This window comes from Notolepis coatsorum, assembly GCF_963971535.1.
Source record: "Notolepis coatsorum genome assembly, chromosome: 11".
Taxonomy (NCBI): Eukaryota; Metazoa; Chordata; class Actinopteri; order Aulopiformes; family Paralepididae; genus Notolepis; species Notolepis coatsorum.
In genome coordinates this window covers 107,196,532-107,214,031 of record NC_140175.1, presented here as the reverse complement: position 1 = coordinate 107,214,031, position 17,500 = coordinate 107,196,532, and the positions used below count along the sequence as shown (strand labels likewise).

The 17,500-nt window shown below is 42.5% G+C and overlaps 1 protein-coding gene across 1 annotated transcript in view; it reads right to left on the bottom strand.

Moving 5' to 3' along the window:
- LOC311237235 (phospholipid-transporting ATPase ID-like) overlaps positions 1-17,500 on the bottom strand; it is a gene marked incomplete at both ends in the record, with an annotated part of 87,215 nt that overhangs the window by 45,488 nt on the left and 24,227 nt on the right. Inside the window, 4 exons of the mRNA XM_084325042.1 lie at positions 2,012-2,055; positions 4,670-4,878; positions 12,252-12,445; positions 13,146-13,234. Of these exons, the coding sequence (XP_084181168.1) occupies positions 2,012-2,055; positions 4,670-4,878; positions 12,252-12,445; positions 13,146-13,234 (536 nt within the window). The remainder of the gene's footprint in view (positions 1-2,011; positions 2,056-4,669; positions 4,879-12,251; positions 12,446-13,145; positions 13,235-17,500) is intronic.

The window sequence follows — 17,500 nt, the reverse complement described above, 5'->3', positions numbered from 1 at the left end:
TATTACTATTATTATTATTATTATTATTATTATTATTATTATTATTATTATTATTATTATTATTATTATTATTATTATTATTATTATTATTATTATTATTATTATTATTATTATTATTATTATTACTACTACTACTGCTACTAATACCACTACTACTGTTACTATTACTACTACTATTACTATTAATATTACTATTATTACTACTACTACTACTACTACTACTACTATTACTATTATTATTATTATTATTACTACTACTACTACTACTATTACTATTATTATTATTATTACTACTACTACTACTCAAGTTCAAGTTCAAGTTCTTTAATAGTTGTCATACAGAAGTACAGAATACTTTCATACAAAATGCTTCTTACTGTTACGCTCCAGAGACAAAGACTTCTGAGTCTTTCTGTGCTCGCCTTGAGACTCCGGTATCGCTTGCCTGACCGCAGCAGTTCAAAGAGGCAGTTGTTCGGGTGACTGGAGTCTTTAATGATTCTCTTAGCCTTGCCCTTGCAACGCTTGTAGTAAATGTTCTGGAGGGTGGGGAGCCCCCCTCCAATTGTGCGTTCGGCTGAACGTGTCACTCTTTGTAGTCTGCTTCGGTCTTGTGCAGTGCTATTCCCAAACCAGGAGGTGATGTTGCCGGTCAAGATGCTCTCTATTGTACATGAGTAGAAGTTCTTAAGGATCTTCTGGCTGACTTGGAACTTCCTTAGGCGCCTGAGGAAGTAGAGGCGTTGTCGTGCCTTCTTCACAACACTGTCAATGTGTGTGGTCCATGTCAAGTCCTCGGATATGTAGGCTCCGAGGTACTTAAAGCTGTTGACTCTCTCAACCGGTGCCCCGTCGATGCTGAGGGGGCTGTAGTCCTTGACCCCCGACCTCCTGAAGTCCACAATCATCTCCTTTGTTTTGCTGACGTTCAGGGAGAGGCTGTTTTCCTGGCACCATCCCGCCAGGACCTTGACCTCTTCCAGATAGGCCCTCTCGTCGTTGGCAGAGATCAGGCCCACCACCACTGTGTCGTCAGCAAATTTGATGATTGTATTGCTACTCCGCTGAGCCACACAGTCGTGTGTGTACAGGGAGTAGAGGAGGGGACTCAGAACACAGCCCTGGGGGGCCCCTATGTTGAGGGTGATGGATGAGGAGGTGCAGTTGCCTGCTCTCACCACCTGGGGTCTGCCAGTCAGGAAGTCCAAGACCCACTGGCAGAGGTCATAGCCCAAGCCCAGGTCCCTGAGCTTGGCTATGAGTATGGAGGGGACTATGGTATTGAATGCCGAGCTGTAGTCGATGAATAGCATTCTCACATAGTTCCCCTGCCTCTTGTCCAGGTGTGATGCTGCTGTGTGCAGCACATGGGCTATGGCGTCCTCCGTGGACCTGTTGGGGCGGTATGCAAATTGCAGGGGGTCCATGTTGATGGGGAGGGAGGAGCTACTACTACTACTACTACTACTACTACTACTACTACTACTACTACTACTACTACTACTACTACTACTACTACTACTATTACTATTATTATTATTATTACTACTACTACTACTACTACTACTATTACTATCACTACTAGCACTACTACTACTGTTGCTACTAGACTGTTATATAGACCAATACTTTCCTCGTCAATAGACCCATTTTATATATTATATATATAATCATGACTATATGTTATTGTAATCATGATTGTAATCAGAATCATAAATATAATCAGAATCTATATGTAATCAGAATCATAAATATAATCAGAATCTATATGTAATCAGAATCATACATGTAATCAGAATCTATGTAATCAGAATCTATGTAATCAGAATCTATGTAATCAGAATCTATATGTAATCAGAATCATAAATATAATCAGAATATATATGTAATCAGAATCATAAATGTAATCAGAATCATAAATGTAATCAGAATCATAAATCAGAATCATAAATGTAATCAGAATCATACATGTAATCAGAATCATATGCATATTATGACATCTTCCCCTCACCTCTGTTATCTCCACTCTCTGACCAGAGAAGTCCAACAGCTCCCCTGGTGAACACACACACACACACACACACACACACACACACACACACACACACACACACACACACACACACACACACACACACACACACACACACACACACACACACACACACACACACACACACACACGCACGCGCACACACACACACACACACACACACACACACACACACACACACACACACACACACACACACACACACACACACACACACACACACACACACACACTCCCCAGAGAAGAAGTTCCTCTCATTTTCTCATAAATAAATCAGCCAAAACTGCTCACCTGTAAAGTTGTCATTGTAACACATCCTCTTGAAGACACCAATGTTACATCATGATACAGCTGTAATCAGTGTCTACATCCTCTATTACATCATGGTACAGCTGTTAGCAGTGTCTACATCCTCTATTACATCACGGTACAGCTGTAATCAGTGTCTACATCCTCTATTACATCATGGTACAGCTGTAATCAGTGTCTACATCCTCTATTACATCATGGTACAGCTGTAATCAGTGTCTACATCCTCTATTACATCATGGTACAGCTGTAATCAGTGTCTACATCCTCTATTACATCATGGTACAGCTGTAATCAGTGTCTACATCCTCTATTACATCATGGTACAGCTGTAATCAGTGTCTACATCCTCTATTACATCATGGTACAGCTGTAATCAGTGTCTACATCCTCTATTACATCATGGTACAGCTGTTAGCAGTGTCTACATCCTCTATTACATCACGGTACAGCTGTAATCAGTGTCTACATCCTCTATTACATCATGGTACAGCTGTAATCAGTGTCTACATCCTCTATTACATCATGGTACAGCTGTTAGCAGTGTCTACATCCTCTATTACATCATGGTACAGCTGTAATCAGTGTCTACATCCTATATTACATCATGGTAGGGGAGAACGGGGGACGTTGTCACACGGGTAGGTTGTCACATTCATTATATTTCACCACCAGAGGATCCTGTCTCCCATACTTTGGTATTTAAATGTCCAGAATTGGGGTCAGAGTTCACCTACATTGTCATATTTGGAGTGAAACAGCTGAATTTGAGGTGAGAGGACCTTTTGTGTGTTTCATGTCCATTTGTAAATATTCCGCTCCTCCGTATTTTTCTTCTAGGCTTTTACACAATTGGTTTATAATGAAACAATTACTACCCTTAAAAAGTGTGAAGGGATAGCTATAGTTTAGATTGTTGTTAGCTAGCTAACTAGTTGTTAGATGGATGTTAGCCTTGATGCTATCAAGACATTCCAGTTGGGGTTGGTCGTCACATTTTATTTGGGGTTGGTTGTCACATGTTACAACTATGAATTGAAAATGGGGGACCCTGATGTAAACAAGACAAACGTCTTTCTCTGGTCTGCATCCCCTTAACAATTGTGTGTATTGAGCCGTACTGTATTGTACCCATTCTGCAATCTGTTAAATAAAGTTTTCATTCATTCATTCATTCAGTCATTCATTCATTCATTCATTCATTCATTCATTCATTCATTCATTCATTCATTCATTCATTCATTCATTCATTCATTCATTCATTCATTCATTCATTCATTCATTCATTCATGTTGTGTAGGCTATTACAGTATTGTTAGGCCGATTTATTGTGTTCTTATTTTGTTATATAGGATGGCCTAAAGATGTGTTTCCTGTTTATGTTCATGTTAAGATGCATTAAGTTATGTATTTGTCAACTTGTCAATGCAATTAAACGTTCAAATTTAGTTCTGCCTTCTTGTCTTCTTTTTAAGATGTTCCCATTAAAACACATGGTGACAAGCAACCCCATAGTGTGTGACAACCATCCCCATGAGTGTCTTTGATAGGTGATTAACTCTTTGTTACAATACGTTGGAAAATGAGAGGGATACACATTTCAAGCCAACATCTTAAGCTTCAATTTAATGTAGGAATGACTATTGAAAGCTGTTTTGATTATGAGCAATTCACACTAGAGTAAAAAGTGTGACAACGTCCCCCGTTCTCCCCTACAGCTGTAATCAGTGTCTACATCCTCTACTACATCACGGTACAGCTGTAATCAGCAGATGTTTACATCCTCTAGTCTACTACATCATAGGGCTGCGCTCAAACGTTCTGACCTTCGTTCGTTACGTTGGCATTCAAATTCTAAATCAACATTACATTTTTTTAATTAAAAATAATTTAAAATAAATTATTTATTATAATTTTTTTTAATATATCTTTTTATGTGTCTATTCATTCTGTTTAAACCAATGGGTTTTTCTTCACAGTTGCAGATAAAGATTAGGCTACACTAATATTATAGTATTAAAACTGATGAGTTATATTCATTAAAGAAAGTTGATTTAATAAAAGAAAATACAAATGTAATCAGATTAATCACTTTATTCAAATTGGGGATTTAGTTTGAGGATATTTATTAAGAAAAATATATATATTTTTAACTTTTATTCTAATTCTTTTTTTTTATAAATTTTTTTTTAATAAAAAACGAAGGTTTGAACGTCCTGACAAAGTTCGAAGCCCAAAAACGGCCTTCCGGGACAGCCCTACTACATCACGGTAGAGCTGTGAGCAGCGATTACATCCTCGACTCACCGTAGGATTTTCCGCTGATGGAGCACTTGTTGAAGGTCATGATGTTCTGCGTGAGGGTTCCTGTTTTGTCGCTGAAGATGTATTTGATCTGCCCCAGCTCCTCGTTCAGGGTGGTGGTCCGCGCCTGGGCCGGGGTGTCGCTCTTGGGGTAATACATCTTCCTGTCCCAGTCGATGTAGAAACTGTTCCCCAGACGGATGATCTCCACACTGAGACAGAGAGAGCATGTGACAGACACACAGAGAACATGTGACAGACACACAGAGAACATGTGACACAGACACACAGAGAACATGTGACAGACACACAGAGAACATGTGACACAGACACACAGAGAACATGTGACACAGACACACAGAGAACATGTGACACAGACACACAGAGAACATGTGACACAGACACACAGAGAACATGTGACAGACACACAGAGAACATGTGACACAGACACACAGAGAACATGTGACAGACACACAGAGAACATGTGACACAGACACACAGCGAACATGTGACACAGACACACAGAGAACATGTGACACAGAAAGAAGAATGGCAGCAGAAGATAAGTCTTCTGCGCAAAAACAGTTCAGTGCTGACCTGACATAGAGAGTTATAACCAGCTCACCTGACAGAGAGAGTTATAACCAGCTCACCTGACAGAGAGAGTTATAACCAGCTCACCTGACATAGAGAGTTATAACCAGCTGACCTGACGTAGAGAGTTATAACCAGCTGACCTAACGTAGAGAGTTATAACCAGCTCACCTGACAGAGAGAGTTATAACCAGCTCACCTGACATAGAGAGTTATAACCAGCTCACCTGACGTAGAGAGTTATAACCAGCTCACCTGACGTAGAGAGTTATAACCAGCTCACCTGACATAGAGAGTTATAACCAGCTGACCTGACGTAGAGAGTTATAACCAGCTCACCTGACGTAGAGAGTTATAGCCAGCTCACCTGACATAGAGAGTTATAACAAGCTCACCTGACATAGAGAGTTATAACCAGCTCACCTGACGTAGAGAGTTATAACCAGCCTACCTGACGTAGAGAGTTATAACCAGCTCACCTGACATAGAGAGTTATAACCAGCTCACCTGACGTAGAGAGTTATAACCAGCTCACCTGACATAGAGAGTTATAACAAGCTCACCTGACATAGAGAGTTATAACCAGCTCACCTGACGTAGGGAGTTATAACCAGCTCACCTGACATAGAGAGTTATAACCAGCTCACCTGACGTAGAGAGTTAAGACCAGCTCACCTGACGTAGAGAGTTATAACCTGACGTAGAGAGTTATAACCAGCTCACCTGACGTAGAGAGTTATAACCGGCTCACCTGACATAGAGAGTTATAACCAGCTCACCTGACATAGAGAGTTATAACCAGCTGACCTGACGTAGAGAGTTATAACCAGCTGACCTGACGTAGAGAGTTATAACCAGCTCACCTGACATAGAGAGTTATAACCAGCTCACCTGACAGAGAGAGTTATAACCAGCTCACCTGACATAGAGAGTTATAACCAGCTCACCTGACGTAGAGAGTTATAACCAGCTCACCTGACTTAGAGAGTTATAACCAGCTCACCTGACGTAGAGAGTTATAACCTGACGTAGAGAGTTATAACCAGCTCACCTGACGTAGAGAGTTATAACCGGCTCACCTGACATAGAGAGTTATAACCAGCTCACCTGACAGAGAGAGTTATAACCAGCTCACCTGACAGAGAGAGTTATAACCAGCTCACCTGACATAGAGAGTTATAACCAGCTGACCTGACGTAGAGAGTTATAACCAGCTGACCTGACGTAGAGAGTTATAACCAGCTCACCTGACATAGAGAGTTATAACCAGCTCACCTGACAGAGAGAGTTATAACCAGCTCACCTGACATAGAGAGTTATAACCAGCTCACCTGACGTAGAGAGTTATAACCAGCTCACCTGACGTAGAGAGTTATAACCAACTCACCTGACATAGAGAGTTATAACCAGCTGACCTGACGTAGAGAGTTATAACCAGCTCACCTGACGTAGAGAGTTATAGCCAGCTCACCTGACGTAGAGAGTTATAACCGGCTCACCTGATGTAGAGAGTTATAACCAGCTCACCTGATGTAGAGAGTTATAACCAGCTCACCTGACGTAGAGAGTTATAACCAGCTCACCTGACATAGAGAGTTATAACAAGCTCACCTGACATAGAGAGTTATAACCAGCTCACCTGACGTAGAGAGTTATAACCAGCCTACCTGACGTAGAGAGTTATAACCAGCTCACCTGACATAGAGAGTTATAACCAGCTCACCTGATGTAGAGAGTTATAACCAGCTCACCTGACGTAGAGAGTTATAACCAGCTCACCTGACATAGAGAGTTATAACAAGCTCACCTGACATAGAGAGTTATAACCAGCTCACCTGACGTAGAGAGTTATAACCAGCCTACCTGACGTAGAGAGTTATAACCAGCTCACCTGACATAGAGAGTTATAACCAGCTCACCTGACGTAGAGAGTTATAACCAGCTCACCTGACGTAGAGAGTTATAACCTGACGTAGAGAGTTATAACCAGCTCACCTGACGTAGAGAGTTATAACCGGCTCACCTGACATAGAGAGTTATAACCAGCTCACCTGACAGAGAGAGTTATAACCAGCTGAACTGACAGAGAGAGAGTTATAACCAGCTCACCTGACATAGAGAGTTATCACCAGCTCACCTGACAGAAAGAGTTATAACCAGCTCACCTGACACAGAGAGTTATAACCAGCTCACCTGACAGAGAGAGTTATAACCAGCTCACCTGACATAGAGAGTTATAACCAGCTCACCTGACAGAAAGAGTTATAACCAGCTAACCTGACATAGAGAGTTATAACCAGCTCACCTGACAGAGAGAGTTATAACCGGCTCACCTGATGTAGAGAGTTATAACCAGCTGACCTGACGTAGAGAGTTATAACCAGCTCACCTGACAGAGAGAGTTATAACCAGCTCACCTGACAGAGAGAGTTATAACCAGCTCACCTGACATAGAGAGTTATAACCGGCTCACCTGATGTAGAGAGTTATAACCAGCTCACCTGACATAGAGAGTTATAACCAGCTCACCTGACGTAGAGAGTTATAACCAGCTCACCTGACAGAGAGAGTTATAACCAACTGACCTGACGTAGAGAGTTATAACCAGCTCACCTGACGTAGAGCGTTATAACCAGCCTACCTGACGTAGAGAGTTATAACCAGCTCACCTGACATAGAGAGTTATAACCAGATCACCTGACGTAGAGAGTTATAACCTGACGTAGAGAGTTATAACCAGCTCACCTGACGTAGAGAGTTATAACCGGCTCACCTGACATAGAGAGTTATAACCAGCTCACCTGACAGAGAGAGTTATAACCAGCTGACCTGACATAGAGAGTTATAACCAGCTCACCTGACATAGAGAGTTATAACCAGCTCACCTGACAGAGAGAGTTATAACCAGCTCACCTGACAGAGAGAGTTATAACCAGCTCACCTGACATAGAGAGTTATAACCAGCTCACCTGACAGAGAGAGTTATAATAACCAGCTCACCTGACAGAGAGAGTTATAACCAGCTCACCTGACAGAGAGAGTTATAACCAGCTGACCTGACGTAGAGAGTTATAACCGGCTCACCTGACGTAGAGAGTTATAACCAGCTCACCTGACGTAGAGGGAGATGACCAGCTCACCTGACAGAGAGAGTTATAACCAGCTCACCTGACGTAGAGAGTTATAACCTGACGTAGAGAGTTATAACCAGCTCACCTGCCGTAGAGAGTTATAACCAGCCTACCTGACAGAGAGAGTTATAACCAGCTCACCTGACGTAGAGAGTTATAACCAGCTCACCTGACATAGAGAGTTATAACCAGCTCACCTGACGTAGAGAGTTATAACCAGCTCACCTAACATAGAGAGTTATAACTGGCTCACCTGACAGAGAGAGTTAGAACCAGCCTACCTGACAGAGAGAGTTATAACCTGACGTAGAGAGTTATAACCTGACGTAGAGAGTTATAACCAGCTCACCTGACGTAGAGAGTTATAACCGGCTCACCTGACATAGAGAGTTATAACCAGCTCACCTGACATAGAGAGTTATAACCAGCTCACCTGACATAGAGAGTTATAACCAGCTCACCTGACAGAGAGAGTTATAACCAGCTCACCTGACAGAGAGAGTTATAACCAGCTGACCTGACGTAGAGAGTTATAACCGGCTCACCTGATGTAGAGAGTTATAACCAGCTCACCTGACGTAGAGGGAGATGACCAGCTCACCTGACGTAGAGAGTTATAACCTGACGTAGAGAGTTATAACCTGACGTAGAGAGTTATAACCAGCTCACCTGACGTAGAGAGTTATAACCAGCCTACCTGACAGAGAGAGTTATAACCAGCTCACCTGACGTAGAGAGTTATAACCAGCTCACCTGACGTAGAGAGTTATAACCAGCTCACCTGACATAGAGAGTTATAACCAGCTCACCTGACATAGAGAGTTATAACCGGCTCACCTGACAGAGAGAGTTAGAACCAGCCTACCTGACAGAGAGAGTTATAACCTGACGTAGAGAGTTATAACCTGACGTAGAGAGTTATAACCAGCTCACCTGACGTAGAGAGTTATAACCAGCTCACCTGAGATAGAGAGTTATAACCGGCTCACCTGACAGAGAGAGTTAGAACCAGCCTACCTGACGTAGAGAGTTATAACCTGACGTAGAGAGTTATAACCAGCTCACCTGACATAGAGAGTTATAACCGGCTCACCTGACATAGAGAGTTATAACCAGCTCACCTGACATAGAGAGTTATAACCAGCTGACCTGACGTAGAGAGTTATAACCAGCTCACCTGACATAGAGAGTTATAACCAGCTCACCTGACGTAGAGAGTTATAACCAGCTCACCTGACAGAGAGAGTTATAACCAGCTGACCTGACGTAGAGAGTTATAACCAGCTCACCTGACGTAGAGAGTTATAACCAGCTCACCTGACAGAGAGAGTTATAACCAGCTGACCTGACAGAGAGAGTTATAACCAGCTCACCTGACAGAGAGAGTTATAACCGGCTCACCTGATGTAGAGAGTTATAACCAGCTCACCTGACATAGAGAGTTATAACCAGCTCACCTGACGTAGAGAGTTATAACCAGCTCACCTGACAGAGATAGTTATAACCAGCTCACCTGACAGAGAGAGTTATAACCAGCTCACCTGACATAGAGAGTTATAACCAGCTCACCTGACAGAGAGAGTTATAATAACCAGCTCACCTGACAGAGAGAGTTATAACCAGCTCACCTGACAGAGAGAGTTATAACCAGCTGACCTGACGTAGAGAGTTATAACCGGCTCACCTGACGTAGAGAGTTATAACCAGCTCACCTGACGTAGAGGGAGATGACCAGCTCACCTGACAGAGAGAGTTATAACCAGCTCACCTGACGTAGAGAGTTATAACCTGACGTAGAGAGTTATAACCAGCTCACCTGCCGTAGAGAGTTATAACCAGCCTACCTGACAGAGAGAGTTATAACCAGCTCACCTGACGTAGAGAGTTATAACCAGCTCACCTGATGTAGAGAGTTATAACCAGCTCACCTGACGTAGAGAGTTATAACCAGCTCACCTAACATAGAGAGTTATAACCGGCTCACCTGACAGAGAGAGTTAGAACCAGCCTACCTGACAGAGAGAGTTATAACCTGACGTAGAGAGTTATAACCTGACGTAGAGAGTTATAACCAGCTCACCTGACGTAGAGAGTTATAACCGGCTCACCTGACATAGAGAGTTATAACTAGCTCACCTGACATAGAGAGTTATAACCAGCTGACCTGACGTAGAGAGTTATAACCAGCTCACCTGACATAGAGAGTTATAACCAGCTCACCTGACGTAGAGAGTTATAACCAGCTCACCTGACAGAGAGAGTTATAACCAGCTCACCTGACAGAGAGAGTTATAACCAGCTGACATGACGTAGAGAGTTATAACCGGCTCACCTGATGTAGAGAGTTATAACCAGCTCACCTGACGTAGAGGGAGATGACCAGCTCACCTGACGTAGAGAGTTATAACCTGACATAGAGAGTTATAACCTGACGTAGAGAGTTATAACCAGCTCACCTGACGTAGAGAGTTATAACCAGCCTACCTGACAGAGAGAGTTATAACCAGCTCACCTGACGTAGAGAGTTATAACCAGCTCACCTGACGTAGAGAGTTATAACCAACTCACCTGACATAGAGAGTTATAACCAGCTCACCTGACATAGAGAGTTATAACCGGCTCACCTGACAGAGAGAGTTAGAACCAGCCTACCTGACAGAGAGAGTTATAACCTGACGTAGAGAGTTATAACCTGACGTAGAGAGTTATAACCAGCTCACCTGACGTAGAGAGTTATAACCAGCTCACCTGAGATAGAGAGTTATAACCGGCTCACCTGACAGAGAGAGTTAGAACCAGCCTACCTGACGTAGAGAGTTATAACCTGACGTAGAGAGTTATAACCAGCTCACCTGACATAGAGAGTTATAACCGGCTCACCTGACATAGAGAGTTATAACCAGCTCACCTGACATAGAGAGTTATAACCAGCTGACCTGACGTAGAGAGTTATAACCAGCTCACCTGACATAGAGAGTTATAACCAGCTCACCTGACGTAGAGAGTTATAACCAGCTCACCTGACAGAGAGAGTTATAACCAGCTCACCTGACAGAGAGAGTTATAACCAGCTCACCTGACATAGAGAGTTATAACCGGCTCACCTGATGTAGAGAGTTATAACCAGCTCACCTGACATAGAGAGATATAACCAGCTCACCTGACGTAGAGAGTTATAACCAGCTCACCTGACAGAGAGAGTTATAACCAGCTCACCTGACAGAGAGAGTTATAACCAGCTGACCTGACGTAGAGAGTTATAACCGGCTCACCTGACATAGAGAGTTATAACCAGCTCACCTGACGTAGAGGGAGATGACCAGCTCACCTGACAGAGAGAGTTATAACCTGACGTAGAGAGTTATAACCAGCTCACCTGACGTAGAGAGTTATAACCAGCCTACCTGACAGAGAGAGTTATAACCAGCTCACCTGATGTAGAGAGTTATAACCAGCTCACCTGACGTAGAGAGTTATAACCAGCTCACCTGACGTAGAGAGTTATAACCAGCTCACCTGACATAGAGAGTTATAACCGGCTCACCTGACAGAGAGAGTTAGAACCAGCCTACCTGACAGAGAGAGTTATAACCTGACGTAGAGAGTTATAACCTGACGTAGAGAGTTATAACCAGCTCACCTGACGTAGAGAGTTATAACCGGCTCACCTGTCATAGAGAGTTATAACCAGCTCACCTGACATAGAGAGTTATAACCAGCCTACCTGACGTAGAGAGTTATAACCGGCTCACCTGACATAGAGAGTTATAACCTGACATAGAGAGTTATAACCTGACATAGAGAGTTATAACCTGACATAGAGAGTTATAACCTGACGTAGAGGGAGATGACCGGCTCACCTGACGTAGAGGGAGATGGGCACCACGGTGTTGAGGATGATGACATAGGACCAGAAGGTGAGGAAGGCTGAGAAGGCAGCGTTGACGCCGGGCGGACGAGGCAGGAAGGCCGTGAACACAGAACCCTCGGTCACCTCCCAGATGGCGTTCCCGACGGCCAGGATGCTACACATACAGGCCAGGAAGCCAAAGATCTGGAGAGCACCGCGGAAAGATTCCATATTCAAGAGATTTATTTGTCACATACATACGCGAGAACTGAATTGAACTGACACTGACTGACACTTGTGTGACTGTCCTTTATGTATTTATGTATTTATTGTGGGGATTGGGAGGTGGGAGGGGCGCGTTTGATGTTCCATGTTGATGTCCCAGTGCTTCAGTAACATGCTGTACCGCAAACGATTACCACCAACCATAGTTGTGTGGCATTAAAGTATCTTGTATCGTGTCTTGTATCTTGACATGTAGTGAATGGAAGGTGGCCATGCCCGCCTTGATTGTGCAAAAAGAAAAAAATACAAATAATAATAGAATAAAATAGATAATAGATAGACATGATAAAAGGTACTAAGATAAGATACTATACAATGCTAAGCTTACGAATTAAAGGTAAGGAGTCCTATATACACTACTATACAATATACAGTTATGCTGTGTGTGTGTGTGTGTGTGTGTGTGTGTGTGTGTGTGTGTGTGTGTGTGTGTGTGTGTGTGTGTGTGTGTGTGTGTGTGTGTGTGTGTGTGTGTGTGTGTGTGTGTGTGTGTGTGTGTGTGTGTGTGTGTGTGTGTGTGTGTGTGTGTGTGTGTGTGTGTGTGTGTGTGTGTGTGTGTGTGTGCGTGTGTGTGTGTCTGTGTGTGTAGGTGTGTGTGTGTCTTGTGTGTCAGACTCACACACAGCACCAGTACGTTCATGAGGTGGTCAATGCTGGTGCGTTTGAACACAGTCTTTCCACAGTTCTGCATCAGTTTGGTGTCAGGACCTGCAATCAATCAGCCCCCTGTTAAGATCGTATTTCAGCCTCCCAGTACAACCACAGTCTGATGCTGTTGACCACTAGGAGCTGCCCAGTACAACCACAGTCTGATGCTGTTGACCACTAGGAGCTGCCCAGTACAACCACAGTCTGACACTGTTGACCACTAGGAGCTGCCCAGTACAACCACAGTCGGACACTGTTGACCACTAGGAGCTGCCCAGTGCAACCACAGTCTGACACTGTTGACCACTAGGAGCTGCCCAGGACAACCACAGTCTGACACTGTTGACCACTAGGAGCTGCCCAATACAACCACAGTCTGACACTGTTGACCACTAGGAGCTGCCCAGTACAACCACAGTCTGACACTGTTGACCACTAGGAGCTGCCCAGTACAACCACAGTCTGACGCTGTTGACCACTAGGAGCTGCCCAGGACAACCACAGCCTGACACTGTTGACCACTAGGAGCTGCCTAGGACAACCAGTCTGACACTGTTGACCACTAGTTGATGAAATTGGAGCTGTAGAACACAGTAGGAGAAAAAGTCCACAAAAACGGTGTAACTTCCAGCACAAGCACAGCATGAGCACAGGGGTGATGTAGAACACACACATGTTAACATGCCCATGTGCTTCAAATTGATTGGTCTAGTACAATCTTCCTCAAAATCATACAAACAAAATGCCTGTTAATCAAAGGCGGTCATAATCCTTACAGCTTTGACAAAACCGAAAGTAAAACTTAACACAGGTGGGATATAAACAGTGCGACAGCAAAGAAAATGGCAAAAATTAACTTTTACAAAAGTACGACGTGGGACATATATTGTTTCTTTGAGTGGAAATGTGAGTATAAACAAAAACGAGCTGTTTACAACAAAAACTCATTTGATACCTGGGGAAATACAGAGAATCACGTTTTTTATCTAGAGAAATCCTTTACGACTCCAGGGGTTAAAGTTCAACTTCAAGACTTTATTGTCCCTGGTGGAAACAGCCAGACACGGTGTGCAACATGGTACCTATACATAGTATTTTATCGCAGACATCTTGGTCGGAAACAACAGGTGATTGTTATCAAATAGCAGGTTAATTGTCATCAAATAGAGGTGATTATCATTAATGACAACCTGGTCAATGAGCTGTGGCAGTGCACCATAGTGTACGAAAGAACACATCATGAGAAAGAATACTATCAATACATTATTATATCAGCAACAGACAAGTGAACTCCCTCTCTCCTCCAACATCGACCAGGCACTCATTGGGCCTCATTCACGAAGCGATATAAGAACAGATTTCCTCTTATTTTGTTCTTAACTAGCATTTCTTTCTTATTTTGTTCTTACCTGGGATTCAGCAGGATTCAGCAATGTTTTCTTATTTTTGCTTTTCTCTTAGGCAAGACCACATTTTAAGAGTGGTCGAGAGCACTCTTACCCAGATAAGAAACTCTTACCCAGATGAAAAAGGGAAAAAAAAAACTACCATTGGTCAATTGCCCCCAAATACGACTTAAAAAACCCAGAACTTATTACGTGCGTTCTGTTTCTGAAATGGATTATTATATATTGCTGTTAAATCATCCATTCAACAGGAAGCGATTTTTGCGACTGATCTCAAAATGAGATTAGATTCAAATGTATTGTTATTATACAACAATACACCATCCAACCAGAGTGGATAAATAAATGCTCCAGAAATAAATATGCGTGAAGAAAGGCTTATGTCAAGCAGCCCCAGCGCGCAAGCGCACACACACACACACACACACACACACACACACACACACACACACACACACACACACACACTCACACACGTACTGTATATGTGCTAAATGAATCGTTCCAGCAAAGTGGGCTTCTATTATTGATTGATTGATTGATTGAAAACTTTATTAACAGATTGCAGAATGGGTACAATACAGTACAGCTCAATACACACAATTGTTAAGGGGATGCAGACCAGAGAAAGACTTTCGTCTTGTTTACATCAGGGTCCCCCATTTTCAATTCATCAGGACATATATGACATACATGACATACAGATAGTCAGTACTGCTACATCTATACATTTATGACATACCAGATTTGCAAATGCAGTACTGTTTGTGATACAGAAGGAGTCAAGAAAAGGGAGTATATACATTTGACGTAGAAACTGTACATTGGAGGAGGGTGGGGGGGGGGGTTGGGTACATTGGGATATTGACAACCATACTGGGTAATTTACATTGGAGGTGGTTGGGGGGGGGGGGGGGCACACTGTATAAACAAGCAAAACTGTACATTGAGGGGGGGGGGGGGAGGAGATACTGTACAAACAAACAAAATTGTACATTGGACTATTGACAAAACCATACTATGTAAATGACTGTACATTGGAGGGGGTTGGGTTAGGATATTTACAGGGGCCAGTGTTGAATTGCAGTCTCCCGTAGGTGTCCCTTGAGAGAGGTTTTGAAAGTGGGTAGTGATCCACATTCCTTTACAGCTTTGGGTAGGGCGTTCCACATTGATGTGGCATAATTGCGAAACGTGTTTAGTCCCTTATTTGAGCCGAATCTGGGTTTAACATGATTTGTGGAGCTCCCTCTGGTGTTGTGATCGTGGTATTCACTGACCTTTGGGAAGTATTTTGACATGTACATGGGTACCTTGGTCGTGTAGTGTATCTTGTAGACCAGGCCCATTGCAAGTTGCTGTACTCTGTCGTCTACTCTAAGCCATCCTAGGTTGTCAAAGTGGGCAGGGGTGAGGTGGGTTCTAGGAGTAAGGTCAGGCAGTAGTCTGACCAGTTTGTTTTGAGATGTTTGTAATTTTGTTTCTATTCTATATCAATTTCTATATTCTAATGAGTATCATAGTATTGATACTATTTTATTGGGTATCATAGTAGTAAGTCCTACTGTAGAACATGACATATTAGCTTGACATCTCATGATTTAACATGATTTACATTTTATTTTTTTAAGAATAAAAAAAGCCAAACAACGAAAAATATACATATCGCTGTTCGAATAGGAGTAGGAAGAAGCCTAAGCTTATCATGCCCTACCCCTATCCGCCACTTCCAAGTGGGAACATTCATTATTACTTAAATGATATAATGGAGAATATCCACACTACCAATAATTCTTCATTCTTAACATTGAAAACAACATAAAATAAATAAATAATATCAATATCCATAATGTAGTACAAAAGAAAAATAATCCAGAAGATTGTCAATAGTCACCTCCCCTTTCCACTTTTTGGTAATTTGCAAATATCATTCCTTTATGAAAAAAAAATGTAAATAGAGCAATATTTCTTCTTCTAATTAGGCACTTAGCTGGTAACAGCCCGCCCGGGCCCTCTTGAGGACCATTTGCCCACCGGCGCGACACACCACTTTGGCGACCTCTAGCGGCTCGGGTGTACATATTTTTTAATACAATATAATTAAAGCCATATTTCTTGCCTGTCGATTGCCGTTTCAGGCGACAAAATCCTTTCAGCGGTTCTCGAGTTACATGCCGATATGTGAGGCGTGCGCCAAAGTACACGGCAGACTTATTTTTTGTGTATTATTACCACCCGCGACTCCCGGAGCTCTAGCTCCGTCAATCATTTGGCGATCTCGAAAGTTATTGGACAGGGTTGTAGCTAGGGATGGGTATCGTTAGGATTTTATCGATACTACTACTCTTATCGATACTGCTTAACGGTTCGGTGCTTTATCGATACTCTTATCGGTTCTTTTAGATTATTTTGCAAGATTTTTTTTTATTAAGAACAGAATCGACATTGCTTTATTATTATTTTATATAACTATATAAATATAAATAAATATTATTTCTTCAGCAGCAACAGCAGCAGCAATGTTTTAAATGTGTCTGAATTATAGACTTTTTATAATTAACAACAAATAGTCATACAATACTATTTTTATTAACAGTTGATTCTGCCAATTACGTCACACCGCTTGCACCCACCTCTGCTGTTCTTACCACCAATCGGAAGCTCTCATTCGTTTTTTTACTTCCGGAATGTCGGCCATTACTCTACTCGAGAGAGTACCGGAGCTCAGGCTAATAACGTTAGCTCCCCGCCAGCCACATTGACGAGTACCAGCGCTTATACATTACTGGCAAATGTCTTGTTGCACTTGTGGCAACGAGCGTTGTCAACATCGACTTTAGTAAAATAGACCCAGACTTTTGAACGTTTCGTTCTGTCCGCCATGATGAGAGCAGAGCTGTCTGTACTGTAGCCTACAACT